Here is a 17,207-nt window from a genome sequence, read left to right as displayed (position 1 = left end):
TCTCTCTCTCACTCACTCACACACACACACACACACTCACACAAATGCAACTTGCACAAACTGTGGTTTCAGTTGTCTGAGATTGCAGACGTGTGTGCAAGTTGCATTTGTGTGAATGTGTGTGTGTGCATGTGTGTCTATTGCTGACAAAGGCCTTAATGGCCAAAAGCCATAATTTTGTGAATCTTTTTGTTGTGCCTATCACGACTCAGCATCTCCTGTATATGGTGAGTAGCAACTTTCCTTTTCTAATATTGTTACATTCCATTCTGGATTTTCCATTGTTAAATTTGGAGTCAATATGATCATCTGGAAATGGCTGTCTAGCTGGACTTAAATGTGCCTGCTGATGTTTAGTACCCCTTTTACTGGGCTATCTCTGTGTGTAGCGAGCAGCGTTATTCCTAAATAAGCCTGCTCAGACACAGATGCCTAAATAGTCATACATCTCAAGGAGGTGACCACACACCTGCTGTCAAATTTCAGATTGGGACTATATACTCACAGCTTCATCCCATATCTCTTTCTGTTGGCCCTTATCATCCCAACATGTTTGACCTTAAGAAGCAGAAATAATGAAGGAAGGAAAGAGAGAAAGAAACATTTGGAAGGAACACCACTGCCTTGACTTTATTTAAGGCAGATCTTAAACTGGCAAAAGTAGCTCACACACCGTGATTGGGAATACATTCATTGTGACCCATGTAGCATGGAACAGGTTATGTCAAACTGAAAAACTGCAATGAACTCTGTGGAGTGTAGTAGGTTACATGACTTACTTCTTCGTACCAAGTCTATCTATCTGTATTCTCATACTGCACTCCATCTACTGAGAGCCAAAACACATCTAATAATTTAAGACTTTGATTTAATTAGCCCAAAAAATCCTGTCACCACATAAACCCTGCTGGTGTTACAAAGTTTCCCATCCCAAACTCTCAGGAAGGGTGATATCCAACACCTATTTATTTCAGTGCCTGGCCTTCAGGCAATCTGAGTGTACAGATATTCCACGAAGAAATATGAAAGATCCATCACCAAAAAAATATTTAAATAAATAAATAAATAAAATTTATTATTTCCTGTAATAAAAATTACATAAATCACATCATATAACAAACTTCCATAGCAAATTATTCATACTGTAGACTAGAGTACATGACGTCTCTATAGTTTTCTTACACTTGTAACATGTATTCTAAAGGGGGACTAAAAAACTCAGATTAACATTTTTTTTGTATAAAACATTTATAAAATGGCCATTTGACATTGAGACATAAAAACTGAACAAAACTGTTATGTAAAGGTTTCCTTGTCTGAAATTTTAATTTTGTCTGTGACTTTTGTTGTTGAGGTCATCACATCCCTGTCTGCAGTGGCATCTGATAAAAAACAAAGAAGCAACATCTACAACCAAAATCTGAATTTGAAAATTTGCACTCGGAATCATGTTCTGTGAAAATATTGTAACTGTAATATTATTTCCTTCCCTAATTTACTTACATGGTCATAGCAGAACCTATGTGATAGAACAGTATTAAAACTTGTAATAATACATGTGACATATCTGACAGAACAGACACCACACAAATATATACATTTCTATAAAAGAGGGTAACAACTCCTCGTCACTTATTTCAGTGCGAATGCACAGATACCATTTGAACTACTATGGGAATCAGGATTTGCAAGTAGAGGGTGTAATGAATGAGGGAGGCTACATTGCAGCATGTGACAAGTTTGAAATTTGGGTTGGTCAGGGATAGTATCTGGCTGACCAAAGCAGTTATGGCAACAGGTCATGAGAAGCGATAAATTTGGATTCCAATCCTGGTCCGGCACAAATTTTCAACTTCTGCATTGCATTACCACAATGCCCCATGAGGCTAGCCATCACAATTTCTCATCCAAACTTCCCCTTTCCTTCTCTTTCCCCTGCCTACATTTCATGTTTACATGTATGTACCAGCTCTGTTGGACATTCCCAACAGAACAGATACCACTTAGATATACACAAGTAATAATATGCTACACAGAGGAAGTTAAGCTAAACACAATATTTTCAAACTGAATATTTTCAATCAATGATTCTTTGAAACCAATGTTTTTAGTTTTCTTGTTTAATTACTTCTATAATAGACATCTTATGCAAGGCCTATACAAACATAAAACTGAATGTACAAATATTAGAGTCCAATGAAACCTGAATTTTCTTCCAAGACATTCAATTTTTTTAAAAATTAGTTTAATTTGAAAATTTTCTCATGCACAAACTTAGTCACAAAACATACTTATAAAATTACTACAGTTATTTTATTAATATTATCCTTGAATGAAATACTCTTAGTATCCTAACCAGGTCAAATATAAATTTACAATGTGTTTCAAGAGGCAAGTCACTCCTTTCCTTTAGGAAATTAGTTTTTCTGTGGGTGTATCTATGCAGATTACTGTTATTTCTGTAAGCCAGGATACTGAAATAAAAAGTGTACAATACATACGTCAACCTAAGGACACAATGTATCAACAGAGTTACATGTTTCATCAGTCTATGATCAAAGAAAGGCTATAAGGACTTCATGTTGAGTTAGTATTCGTTTAATTAATATGCTGTTCTCAGGAATCACTTAGACCTTGGTATTTGTCTACATTTATGTGATGTAAATGGTAATCCTGTTCTCAGAACTTAATGTAAATGAGTGCTGAACTGGGAGCAAATGCTGAGGTTGTAATATGGAACTTCAAATTCAGAGGCAGTGTTAGTGTGTGGAACAATCCATGTTCCACCTTGTAGTGTGACATTCACTCAAAGGTCCAAGCTTAATTTATACAAGATCCTATGCCCAAAGTTGTAAGAGAAAAGAAGGGGTTTCACAGATGGTGGATGTAAAAAAAGATGAATGTCCAAAGAAAGAGGCACAAAAAGGGTTGTCTGATCTAAAAACTTGAGAAAATTTAAAGTAGCTTACATGTATGTAGATCTTGGGAAAACATGAGCTATCTGTCTGTGTCAGCAAATAAGGAATAGTATTAGTATTTACCTCATGTTTACTGTTTTATCTGAGTACAAAAACAAACTATCCCTTGTGGAATTATATATTTCTCACTAATTGGACCCGTAAAATTATTGTCAATACAAGCAGTGTTTTTTCTGCTGTATATAACAGATTATTGCCTTGTAGCTTCATTTTATGCATTATTCTGCTGTACTTAATATGCAAATAATTATTTGCAAACACAGGCATATACAGTATGTAAGTAACACATTGAATGTATAGTTGTACCACTTGTATATGACAGGGGCTCTAGCTGGTTCACCTACATTCCAAATTCTTCATAACCCCACACTGACAGCATCAACCCAACAGCAACACAGACTACTGTCTGCATAAAGAATGACTGTGTGATTTCTTTGTCAGAAAATTATTTTAAAATCATAAAGAAGATGGAGGTAAACCTAACCAACTTGAAGGCCAACTCCAGTTTGATGTAATTAGAATGCTTAGAGTATTTAATCCAAGTTTTCACAAATACATTTTAAAATCATTGTCAAATCTAAGCAAATGTAAAAGAAAAAAATGTTGTATTAAGAGAAAGAAAACATTTCTGTAGTTAATGGAAATGACATGGCAAATTTATTTTTAGAAAATCATTAGCACAATCAAAGTTTTGGATAATTATTAACCAAACAACTGGTTTCAGCCACCATGGATCATCTTCAGAAGTGAAGTATTGCAACAGTGTGTTTGAATACACTGGCGATATGAAGATGGGCCACAGTGGTTGAAACTGATTATTTGGTTAGTCATTACACAAAGTAGTGACTGTACTACAGTTTTCCAAATAAATAAATTGTATTGATACTTGGTAATAACTCAATTACTGATAAGCACAAGAAAAAAAAAAAGAAAAAAGAAAAAAAAAAAAAACAGACGAGAAACGTTAAAATACTTAAAGCCCTGTGTGCTGAACCATCAAATTTTGAAATGACTCTCTTAACTAGTTTTATCCCACGCTAAAGTTTTAACAATACAAAAAGTTACAATCTTGTGTAGCACAAGCTAGTACTTAATATTTCAGTTTGTATTAATGTAGGTAAGTTAACTATCCGAACAGTATATTTACACCTTACACGACAAAGTACTACAGTAAACAATTTATGGATACATACATCCAAAACACCCACTTAATGCTTCTACCACAATTTTTTTTTTTCAAATTATAGCTAATTTATGGTTACAACTGTATAAAATATTATGGTATATACATAGATATCCAAAGCAGCAATACTCGGTGTAAACTTTATAGCTTAGCATTTAATCAACAGCACATAATTTACATTTTATAAGTATAAACAAAAAAGTCAAAAATATATTTATTGTTTAATTTTTGAAAAAAAGTGTGATTTCATATATTAATACAATAAGGGGCCTGTTTCTAATTATTGTGTATTTTAAACAAAATGCAATGCACAGTATTGACACACAACCATTTTTATTAGCTTTGTTGTGGATCCAGATCTCCTAATTAAAAATCAAAGGTAAATGATGAGTTCTCTCATGCATATTAACTTAAAAAAAAGGAATAGAGAGAGATTACTTACAGCACTTATAAAATACGAGAATGAAGTGTTTGAAGTGCCAATCAAAGAGTTATCCCATAACAATTAATGTTTGTGGATAGTGATCATTGAAAAATGTGTACTGTCAAAAACTGTCATTATTAACAACAACCCTATTGATATGTGGCTAGAATGTGTCACTTGGCTTATGCTGCCACAGGATTGGTACTTGGTAATAGCTGAATTACTGATAGGCAGAAGAAAAGACAGAAAAAAACAAGATGAGAAAACATTTACTTATATGCAAGTGTTCAGTACTGAAGAAATTGGATAATTTTTCATTTAATCTGTCTCAGTTGCACTGATATAAAATTGTGCTGCAGTGGTTACGGGTTTTGGGCTGACACGCCCATTCTCAAACCACAACGTATAATTGCAAAGTACATTTCCTATAATAATGTGTACATACAGTGTGTATGTCCGTATTACAGGTACTCATATGATTATAAACATACCTTGTTATTAACTGTAATTATTAATACAATAAGGTGTCAAAAGGCATGAACAGCTCCTGTACAGCAAAATATACTGTGAGCAACAGTTACCCTCATTCATCTTAGCCTATGTGTCTGTTTCAACTGACTGACGCAACGAAACTGACAAATGTTATCTACAGTAGTCAACAGGATACATTGGTAGGTGTCGCCCTCATATCAAAATTGACAAAATGTCATATAAAATTGATATTTATTCATGCTTTAAAAATGTTATCAAGAAATGATAATGGTTGTGGTAGCACCATAGAAAATTAATAGATAGCCATATGTGCATGTGCGTACTATTATGCAACAGCCTCCCTCAAGATCATTATGAACTGTCCAATACCACCTTTCTTATATGCATCCGTGTATTTACCATACAATTCAGTGATTTATAGGGCCTTTATGTGTATTTTTATAGGTAGCGTTCAGTTCAGTTTGCCCAAAAACCTATTCTTCTTTGTAAATACATATCGAATATTCTGAAATGATGTACATTCTCAATATTGTTAATAGATTGTTTTCATTAACAAAAATATGTTCATATGCCAAATTAAATATCAGATTGTGAAATTGAAGTAAAAATGTTTAACAACAAATATTAAGAGGCTGTGGAAATGTTAGCATAAATAACTAATGCCTCTAATTACCATAATTGCAATTTGTAAATTCGCTAACACAAAAACCTCATTACAATGCAAATCAAAATGAAAATCATTATCCAGTGACGTAATTTCATTTGTTATTCATTTTTATGTCATTCATTGTAATTTAATTTATGTAATCTGGTGAAACATGATGTGTATACTTTGAACAAATATTAGCAATAAAATCCATACAGTCACTAATTATAAAATTAAAGTAAAATGAAAATAATTGTTGACATCAGATTGTGAATTAATTTTCACACATAAAACCAAGATGATGATAAAAATATTATGATATTTGACATTATATTTTATAACCTGCACAAATATAACAGCAGTTAGTTTAGTTGAAATTGTTTTTAATTGTAAGTTACAATTTGTAATAAATTAAGTGGTAGTGATTGTTAAAATTGTATTTAAAGTGATGCGGCGATGCTGTGCAAGGCAGTCAGTCAAGTTTTGTTTACTTCAGGAGCTCAGTCTGGTTTAGCTCAGTTTCGTCAGTTGTTTTGCAGTTATGTCACTTTTGTTGATCAGCTGATGTCAATAAATAATTTGTCAGGCTTGAAATTTTTGTGATGTTCTCATTATTCGCAGAATCCACATCAATGAACCATAGGGCAATGCAAGTTAAGTAGTAACGTTTAAAGATTGTTACAATACATATGAAGGCAACACCTGACAAAGTGTCCTGTTGACAACTGTGGGTAATATTTGTTAGTTTGGTAGCATCATTTCATTGCAACAGACACATGGGCTAAGATGAATTAGGGTACCTGTGGCCCACAGTATACTTTGCTGAACAAAAGCTGATCATGCCTTTTGGCACCACATTGTACTGAATAACTGTGGTTAATAACAAGGTATGTCTATAAGCATGTGAGTAACTGTAATATGGAGATACACACTGTGTGTACACATTATTGTAAGACATGTACTGTGTAATTTAAGGTGTGCGGTTTGAGAATGGGTGAGTCAGCCCGAAACCAATAACCACTGAAGCAAAATTTTATATCAACAACTGAGATAGACAAAATAAAAATTATCCAGTTTCTTCAAATATATTAAATGACATCCACAACATATTTGAGAGTAAGCAGACATTAAAAGATAAAGGTCATTTTTTCACCTAATTTCCCTCTCATCCTGGAGTCTGAGTGAGTTGCCCAACTGCATCCCTGAAGAATGACATAATTGTTAGAAGATCTTGGATAGTTTTTTTTGCACTTTTATATGGGTCTGTTGGCAGTACACAGAATTTCACCTGCTGAAGTAAGCACTGACCAGTCATTCTGTTTTTTTGTAGTCATAGGCACTCATAAGTGACTTGTCTAAAGGCCACTCACAAAGTCCCATTAACCCCATATATTACACAGATGCTCATGAATTGTTGTTTTCTATTGTTGTGAGTGCTGATATACATCTAAATCATGGCTGGTAAGTCAACTTATACCATGGAGGAATGGACTGTAATGAGCAAGGGGGGCTCACAAATGGCCTCATGTGGCAAAATCAATGAAAAATATTCAGCAGGATTGCACTGTAAGGTTTTGAGAAACCTAACCCACCTACACCAACAATTTTGTGGCATGATAAAAAGCTCCTTGCAACTGGTTGCATAAAAGATAAGCCCCACGCAGGACAACCATCCACACAACTGGAAAAACTTGTGGAGGCTGCAATGCCTATCAAACATTCACCAAAAAAGTGGAGTTCATGTGGTCACAGGAATTGGTAGTCCCATACTCGACTTTACAAAAAACATATGATTAAAAGTTAAAGGAATTTAAACCTTCATTTGTAAAATTTAATTAATTGATTGATAATGATTTACGAAAATGGCATCAGTCTTGGGGGCAAATGCTTGATGTCTTTATGACTCTTCCTTCAAGGGGAAAGGTGTTTTTCTCAGATGAGTGTGCAATATATTGCAGTGCGAAAGGGAAACCATTTATTTCGGGAGTAAAGGGAACCCATATTTTTGTGAAGAACTTTCAACACAACCCACCATGTGTCACGATATGGACTGCAGTGCCTTGCGTTATGGGGTTTCATTAAACAAAAGGTTGCTACCACACATTATTAGATTTGATGAACTTAAGGATGCTGTTTGATGAGCATTTACCGCCATCAGCCAGCAATGTTGAGGATAATCATATTTGTATTCTGTTATGAAAACAATGGTGTACACACAGACACTCTGGAGTTAATAATCATACTACCTCAAAGTTGTCCTCTATCATGATCTCACAGTAATACAATGTGACTATCTGTAAACATGTGGACAGTGCCATAGGGGGTACTGGGACTTAGTAATCACTCCATACATACGTGATATTGATTTTTCAATTTTTATGGCACTCCATTAGCACTCCATTTTTGCCATAAATTAAGTGGATGAATGCAAAAGAAAACATGTAACATTATTCCAAACTTATCACCTATTGTACTAAATAGGAATGAGAGTTTTTCAATAATACTCCATCAAAAATTGTGTAAGTCACACAAAATATTTTGTTACATCTGTTTAATGTTGAGTCACTTAAAGTAATTGTGCACAAAAGGAACAATTTATCATCTGAAACATTTTAGATGAATGTAAATCTACTATAAGAAGCAATATGAAGTTTTGCTTTGTTCAGAATTTTACAGGATATTGCCGGTAATACTAACCCAAGAGTTTCCCATAAATTAATATTTTCTTTTATTTACAGTTGAAAAGCAAATAAGCAGAGTTTTCTTCTACTGATATATGTTTATTATGATCCAGTATTCAGCTTATTATAACTTCACTAGGTAACAACAGTTGTTATAAAATGTTGCCCTAATAAGGAGAAAACTGGTTCATAATAAACAAATATTGCTGTAAGAAAATTTCCTTTCTTTTCAATTTATAACTTAAATATGAATTGTTCTAACAAGAAATGATGAAAGAATCCATTAACCTTCACTTTCAATGGCTCATACGATTATAATGTAAATTTGGCATGTGCACTTATAATATAATATATTAAATTAAACAGCATATGCATGCATAAATCACACTTACTTAGCTTAGGAAACCTGAGATGAAAATTCTCAGTTTCTTATAACCTAGGGATGCAGAAAAAACAACTTTGAGGGAGCATACACACCAATTAATGTTACACCCACACTAAGAGTAACTGTGCTTTTGCATAGATGACACAGACACCTACAGTAGTTAGAAGCACAAAATGTAAATTGATATTATTGAATAGAGTTTTTTCTGCACTAGACTGACAGCTCAGCAGAATGAAGCACCATTTATGGCCTCCTGGAAAGTCCAGAAACTCTCCGTACAGCCAGAATATTATGAACTAAACACTCGCCAGGCATGTCAGGGTCTGCTAATTCATCCTCAAGTACTCTGTCTGGATCAAGTCCAAAGTGTTCACTGCAGTAGCCCCAAACAACTGCCATTTGTTGAATTCTGTTGTCCAGGTCTCGGAAACCTAATTTTCGTAGATCATCTGTTAAACTCTCATCTTCACTATCAGTGTCTGTATCAATGTCTGCATCAGATGAAATTTCATTTCGGCCCTGTAAACCACCCAATTATTATTATATTTGTTGATGCTTTGATCATTTCATAAAAACATATTGACAAGCTACAGTATGAGTAAGTATGCAGTCTGCCTCATAGTACATAAATAATAATTGAGTATGGAAACAAATGAGTGTATCTTAAATATGTAAAAATAAAATTAATCATTACTTTATTATATTTAATAATAACTATTATTATTTCCAAATCAGACCATTGGAATATATTTTGATTTTTTACAATGAAAAACCAAAAGTAAGTGGCATTTCAATATAAAAGCACAAAAAACAGTACTAAACAACACATGACACTGAGATATCCACTCTCATGTAATGTGTACTCTGATAAGATTCTTGCTGTAAAATGCCGATAGCAAGAAAATAAACTGAAAAAATTAATAACTCATATTAATGCATCTTTCACCAGCTGGCAAGGAGGGTAAATTTCAGATCTCATATCCAAAGTTTTAGGGTTCAGTCATCAATTAGTTCTAAGATTTTTTGCGTCACTTCTTTCTTAAAAAGATTTGTGTATATAAAAGCTGCTAAGCTGCATCTTGGTTCAGAGTACTGTGGTGTTCAAATCAAACTTAGGATTGAAGATACTGTTAGTTGGTAAGAAACAATTTACAACAGGTAATTTGAAAAGGCATGGTATTGGCATGTTTCATGCAACTCTGAGATATATTCTTGCATCATAAAAACTTGTGTGTTTAATTTGTTCATATCAGCCCAGTCTTTGAGGAAGAATATAACTTGGCACAAGCCACATTGTATACCAGTGTAGCTTCCCCCTTTTCCTATTCTGGTCACGAACAGTCGGCAGAAAGAACTGCTGTTGGTAAGCCCATGTGTGAGCCTGAATCCCTTTGATTTTACCTTCATAGTCTTTTCATGAGATATACACTGGAGGAAGAACTATATTGGTTGACTCATCTAGGAACAGTAAACCATGACGTGATGCACAACACTTCTCTTGTAGAGTGTGCCACTGGAGCTGACCGGGCTTCTTCATGCCAACTTCAAACTTACTAAACACCATGTAATCAAATGTGTTTATCTTCCCTATTTCCTCTCTCAGTCCCATCTGGTGTGGTACCCAGATGGTTGATAAATATTCAAATATTGAGCAAAAGAAGTTTTTGTAAGTTACTGCCTTCGAGGGTGAACTGCAGTTCCTGAAGATTCATGCTACAACTGTTTGTATGGCACCTTCTTTTCCAATGATTAGCTTCATGTTTTTGTTCAACTTAAAATCGCTCTATCTGCCTCTTCCTAAATATTAACATATATGATTGCTTCCAGTGATAGTTTGAAAGATGGCGGTGCCTTCCACGCAGGCCACTGCCATAATAATACCCTTCAGACACTTCCCCTTTCATTTTGTTTCAGTGATTATCATACAGTTTCATTTGTCTTTGGTGTATTTCCCCTGATTGATAGTAATATGAAATTTTCCCTGATTGATATTAACCTGATGGACTATTATGGTTAGGATAAACCACTAATTGATCTCACAGTACTTGTGTGGCTTGAGTAGCATTAGTAGAATTAAACTCGGCTGTAGAGAGAGATTTTTGGATGCTGGAGGTGACCATTGCATTAGGGGCAGCTTGAGAACTTTCCCTGAGCAGCAGGCAAGTTCTCAGGATCTTTTCATAGCTAGCCTTCCCTTTGTAGTAAGTGGCCATACGCCCTGCAGGGCCGGCATTGTCCTGTTGGCGCCCAAGCAAGGGACATTAATCTGCTAACTCCACAACTGTGACTGCATCTGTAACTGTAGTAACGTACCTACAAGTAAAGGCTTTTGTAATTCTGCTCATTGTATTAGCACTGTCTAATGCAGTTACTGAATAAAGTAACATATTTATTGCTATTTATTCTTTTTTATTTCATTTATTTTTATGTTTTTTGACCTATGTCCTCAGTTATTTGTTAGATCTATTCCAGTCTTTGTCTTCCTCTACAGTTTTTACCCTCTACTCCCTCTAGCGAGCGGTTCTAGTCGGGAACTGCGCTGCTGCCACAGTCGCAGATTCGATTCCTGCCTCGGGCATGGATGTGTGTGATGTTCTTAGGTTGGTTAGGTTTAATTAGTTCTAAGTCTGAGCGACTGATCACCCCAGATGTTAAGTCACATAGTTCTTAGTTCCATTTGAACCAGCTCCCTCCACTAAAACGAAAATTATTCACTGATTTCTTAACGTATGTCCCTTCTTCTTGTCAGTATCTTCCATATATTCCAGCGATTCTGCGGGAAAACACTTCATTCCTTATCTTATCAGGAACCAAATTTTCAACGTTCTTCTGCAGAACGAAATCTCAAATGCTTCACTCTCTTCAATTCCAGTTTTTCCACAGACCATATTTTATTACCTGTGCTCTAGTCATGCATTCTCAGGAATTTCTTCCTCAGACTAACGACTACGTTTGACACCAGCTGACTTCTCCTGGCCAGGAAGGCCCTTTTCTGCTGGTGCTGGTCTACTTTTTATGTTCTCCTTGTTCCATCCAAAATTGGTTATTTTCCTGCCTAGGTAAACAGAAGTGATTTCTGGCATTCGCCAAAGTAGTGTTATAGGCCCTTTGCTGTTTCTTATCTACATACATGATTTGGGAGACAATCTTCGGTTGTTTGCTGATTACACTGTCGTTTATCGACTAATAAAGTCATCAGAATATAAAAAAAATTGCAAAACGATTTAGAAAGATATCTGAACAGTGCGAAAAGTGGCTGTTCATCCGAAATAATGAAAAGTGTAAGGCCATCCACATGTGTGCTAAAAGCAATTGGTTAAACTTCGGTTACACGATAAATATAAAAGCCGTAAATTTAACTAAATACCTAGGTATTACAATAACGAACAAGTTAAATTGGAAAGAATACAGAGGAAATGTTGGGGAAAGGCTAACCAAAGGTTGCGTTTTATTGGCAGGGCACTTCAAAAACATAACAGACCTACTAAGGAGACTGCCTACACTACGCTTGTCTGTCCTCATTTAGAATACTGCCGCGCAGTGTGGGATCCTTAACAGATAGGAAAAAGTTCAAAGAAAGGCAGCATGTTTTGTATTAGTGCGAAATATGGGAGTGAGTATGGTAGAAATGATACAGGGCTGGAAATCATTAAAAGGAAGGCTTTTTCGTTGCGACGAAATCTTCTCACGAAATTCCAATCACCAACTTTCTCCTCCGAATGCGAAAATTTGTGTTGAAACTGGCATACATAGGGAGGAACCATCACCACGATGAAATAGGGGAAATCAGAGCTCATACGGAAAGATATAGGTGTTCATTCTTTCTGGGTGTTATACGAGACTGGGATAATAGAGAATTATGAAGGTGGTTCAATGAACCCTCTGCCAGGCACTTGAATGTGATTTGCAGAATATCCATGTAGATGTAGATATAGATATAGAGTGGGAACGCTGTGGCTGAATGCGAAATGACACTTCTTTATAGACTGGTGGCATCGGGCATCCTGGTGCCAGCCTAGCTGCTTTATTAGCGAGTGGATGTGGTGTGGGAGCCTGGTCTCCTTATCTCCTGTGTGGGTCCAGGTAAAGCGGGGTTGGGCTAGAGGCATTGGGCTGGCACCCAGCTAATGTGTTTATTACAAGGACAGCATACCTTGTAAGACAGGACGACGAATTTCTCCAGATGTCACATTTCTTAGATGCCGCCATGCCACACCCAAACGGCACCCACTAAATTGTTTCATGGTTGAGACACAGCTTGTTTTCACTAGGAAGCTTTCCTCGTCTAGCGAAATGTGCTGCGGGCTTGGCTGCAGGACTTCCAGGCATTGTGTGCTGTTGTTTTGGATAACAGAATGTGTATTGCACTACAGTGACTGGTTGAGGAAGATCAGGTCTCACGATTGACACAGTAATCACTGCTGGCCCATGATAGGTTTATTCAACAACATCAGGGGGGAATGGCTGTCTTTTGGAAGGTTTTGAACAACGAGAGAGAGCAGGACTTGCTTCTCGACCATCGCGGAGTACGGTCACTCTTCCATTTCTACGGAAAGAGCAGTTACTTGTAAACTCGTCTGAACACCCACGTGAAACTTTAATATTTTTGTGGACATGAGACAATCACTGGTAGATGTGAGGTCGTCTCCTGCAGTATGATGTGTCATCGAACCTACCAGCTTTGACAGCGACCGCACATGGATGACAGTGGCTTATCTTTCACCGGCTATTTCGGTAACATTGCACAGCTTCGGCAAATTCAGATGGTTATCAATCATTTTCATGGCCATAATATTTTACAGCAGCCTTGTAGTCGAATTTGATGTGTGAGACCAATCAGTGGAACGATACAGCAGTGTGTGCTGGCCTAGATTGGCATTCTTCCACTCACAGTAGCCAGTCTCATCTACACATAAATTCCAGTTAGGTTCCCCAAGTCTATTGCCAACCAACCTGAGTTTGTGTTAATGAAATGTTATACAGTTGAAGTTTCTGATTATATGTTTGTTCTCTCTTGAGCTTGATATTAGTTAATAAATCTCTTTGTGATACCGTAGGTTCTTGTTATTAATTTTTCAATGACGCCTATACTCATTCCCTAAGATGTCATTTATTTTGCTGTGGGTTTGAAGGAATTAAATTAATTTTATGCCAAGCTAGTCAACTCATTAGTTGATCCACACAGGTACCACTACTGAACAAATGTCAGATTACCTTGCGCTGTTGATAAACGTGGCACCTCTTAGGTGTAGTGGTTAGGACTTTTTAGTCTTTTGGCAGATAGAGAACTGCCATCACCATAGGCTAAGTAGCAAGTTCTGCAGTCACATAATCATACTAGAATGGGTGTTTCTGCCTACTTATGCACAATAAATTGCATTAGTTTATGGTGAGGGTCAACTGCCAACCCTGCACCAAACACAATCCCTCTGTAGGTCTTCACTCATATCATTACAATTTCTAGTGTTGCAACTTTGTTGTATACAACAACACAATACATGAAAAACCTCATTGAACTTCTGGTGTTATCCACTTAATTATTTACATATAGGGTCCAAAGAAACTGTTGTTGTTGTTGTGGTCTTTAGACCTGAGACAGGTTTGATGCAGCTCTCCATGCTACTCTATCCTGTGCAAGCTGCTTCATCTCCCAGTACGTACTGCAACCTACATCCTTCTGAATCTGCTTAGTGTATTCATCTCTAGGTCTCCCTCTATGATTTTTACCCTGCACGCTGCCCTCCAATACTAAATTGGTGATCCCTTGATGCCTCAGAACATGTCCTACCAACCGATCCCTTCTTCTAGTCATGTTGTGCCACAAACTCCTCTTCTCCTCAATTCTATTCAATACCTCCTCATTAGTTATGTGATCTACCCATCTAATCTTCAGCATTTTTCCGTAGCACCACATTTCAAAAGCTTCTATTCTCTTCTTGTCCAAACTATTTATCGTCCATATTTCACTTCCATACTTGGCTACACGCCATACAAATACATTCAGAAACAACTTCCTGACACTTAAATCTATACTCTATGTTAACAAATTTCTCTTCTTCAGAAATGCTTTCCTTGCCATTGCCAGTCTACATTTCATATCTTCTCTACTTCAACCATCATCAGTTATTTTGCTCCCCAAATAGCAAAACTCCTTTACTACTTTAAGTGTCTCATTTCCTAATCTAATTCCCTCAGCATCACCCGACTTAATTTGACTACATTCCATTATCCTCATTTTGCTTTTGTTGATGTTCATCTTATACCCTCCTCTCAAGACACTGTCCATTCCGTTCAACTGCACTTCCAAGTCCTTTGCTGTCTCTGACAGAATTACAATGTCATTGGTGAACATCAAAGTTTTTATTTCTTCTCCCTGGATTTTAATACCTACTCCAAATTTTTCTTTTGTTTCCTTTACTGCTTGCTCAATATACAGATTGAATAACATCGGGGGGAGGCTACAACCCTGTCTCACTCCCTTCCCAACAACTGCTTCTCTTTCATGTCCCTCGACTCTTATAACTGCCATCTGGTTTCTGTACAAATTGTAAATAGCCTTTCACTCCCTGTATTTTACCCCTGCCACTTTTAGAATTTGAAAGAGAGCATTCCAGTCAACATTGTCAAAAGCTTTTTCTAAGTCTGCAAATGCTAGAAACGTAGGTTTGCCTTTCCTTAATCTTTCTTCTAAGATAAGTCGTAAGGTCAGTATTGGCTCTCGTGTTCCAGTATTTCTACGGAATCCAAACTGATCTTCCCCAAGGTTGGCTTCTACTAGTTTTTCCATTCGTCTGTAAAGAATTCGTGTTAGTATTTTGCAGCTGTGGCTTATTAGACTGATTGTTTGGTAATTTTCACATCTGTCAAAACCTGCTTTCTTTGGGATTGGAATTATTATGTTCTTCTTGAACTCTGAGGGTATTTCACCTGTTTCATACATCTTGCTCACCAGATGGTAGAGTTTTGTCAGGACTGGCTCTCCCAAGGCCATCAGTAGTTCCAATGGAATGTTGTCTACTCCGGGGGCCTTGTTTCGACTCTGGTCTTTCAATGCTCTGTCAAACTCTTCACGCAGTATCGCATCTCCCATCTCATTCTCATCCACATTCTCCTCCATTTCCATAATATTGTCCTCAAGTACATTGCCCTTGCATAGATCCTCTATATACCCCTTCCACCTTTCTGCTTTCCCTTCTTTGCTTAGAACTAGGTTTCCATCTGAGCTCTTGATATTCATGCAAGTGGTTCTCCTTTCTCCAAAGGTCTCTTTAATTTTCCTGTAGGCAGTATCTATCTTACCCCTAGTGAGATAAGCCTCTACATCCTTACATTTGTCCTCTAGCCATCTCTGCTTAGCCATTTTGCACTTCCTGTCAATCTCATTTTTGAGACGTTTGTGTTCCTTTTTGCCTGCTTTTTTTACTGCATTTTGATATTTTCTCCTTTCATCAATTAAATTTAATATTTCTTCTGTTACCCAAGGATTTCTACTAGCCCTCATCTTTTTACCTACTTGATCCTGTGCGGCCTTCACTACTTCATCCCTCAAAACTACCCATCCTTCTTGTACTGTATTTCTTTATCCCATTCGTGTGAATTGTTCCATTATGCTCTCCCTGAAATTCTGTACAACCTCTGGTTTAGTCAGTTTATCCAGGTCCCATCTCCTTAAATTCCAAACTTTTTGCAGTTTCTACAGTTTTAATGTACAGTTCATAACCAATAGATTGTGGTCAGAGTCCACATCTGCCCCTGGAAATGTCTTACAATTTAAAACCTGTTTCCTAAATCTCTGTCTTACCATTATATAATCTATTTGATACCTTTTAGTATCTACATGGTTCTTCCATGTCTACAACCTTCTTTCATGATTCTTAAACCAAGTGTTAGCTATGATTAAGTTGTGCTCTGTGCAAAATTCTACCAGGCGGCTTCCTCTTTCATTTCTCTCCCCCAATCCATATTCACCTACTATGTTTCCTTCTCTCCCTTTTCCTACCACCGAATTCCAGTCACCCACGACTATTAAATTTTCGTCACCCTTCACTGTTTGAATAATTTCTTTTATTTCATCATACATTTCTTCAATTTCTTAGTCATCTGCAGAGCTAGTTGGCATATAAACTTGTACTACTGTAGTAGGTGTGGGCTTCGTATCTATCTTGGCCACGATAATGCGTTCGCTATGCTGTTTGTAGTAGCTTACTCGCATTCCTATTTTCCTATTCATTATTAAACCTACTCCTGCATTACCCCTATTTGATTTTGTGTTTATGAGCCTGTAGTCACCTGACCAAAAGTCTTGTTCCTCCTGCCACAGAACTTCACTAATTCCCACTATATCTAACTTTAACCTATCCATTTCCCTTTTTAAATTTTCTAACCTACCTGCCTGATTGAGTGATCTGACATTCCATG

The 17,207-nt window shown here is 36.5% G+C and overlaps 1 protein-coding gene across 3 annotated transcripts in view; it reads right to left on the bottom strand.

The window, feature by feature from the left end:
* Window positions 1–1,054: 1,054 nt before the first annotated feature.
* The window catches only part of LOC126336374 (uncharacterized), a 137,273-nt gene continuing 121,120 nt past the window's right edge, over window positions 1,055–17,207 (bottom strand). For all 3 annotated transcript variants that reach the window (XM_049999981.1, XM_049999982.1, XM_049999983.1), the window contains exon 5: window positions 1,055–9,308. In XM_049999981.1, coding sequence (XP_049855938.1) covers window positions 9,033–9,308 — 276 coding nt within the window. In that variant the 3' untranslated portion in view covers window positions 1,055–9,032. The remainder of the gene's footprint in view (window positions 9,309–17,207) is intronic.

This window comes from Schistocerca gregaria, chromosome 2 (assembly GCF_023897955.1).
Source record: "Schistocerca gregaria isolate iqSchGreg1 chromosome 2, iqSchGreg1.2, whole genome shotgun sequence".
NCBI lineage: Eukaryota > Metazoa > Arthropoda > Insecta > Orthoptera > Acrididae > Schistocerca > Schistocerca gregaria.
Note: the sequence above shows the minus strand (reverse complement) of the source record. Positions and strands in the feature narration are given on the sequence as shown.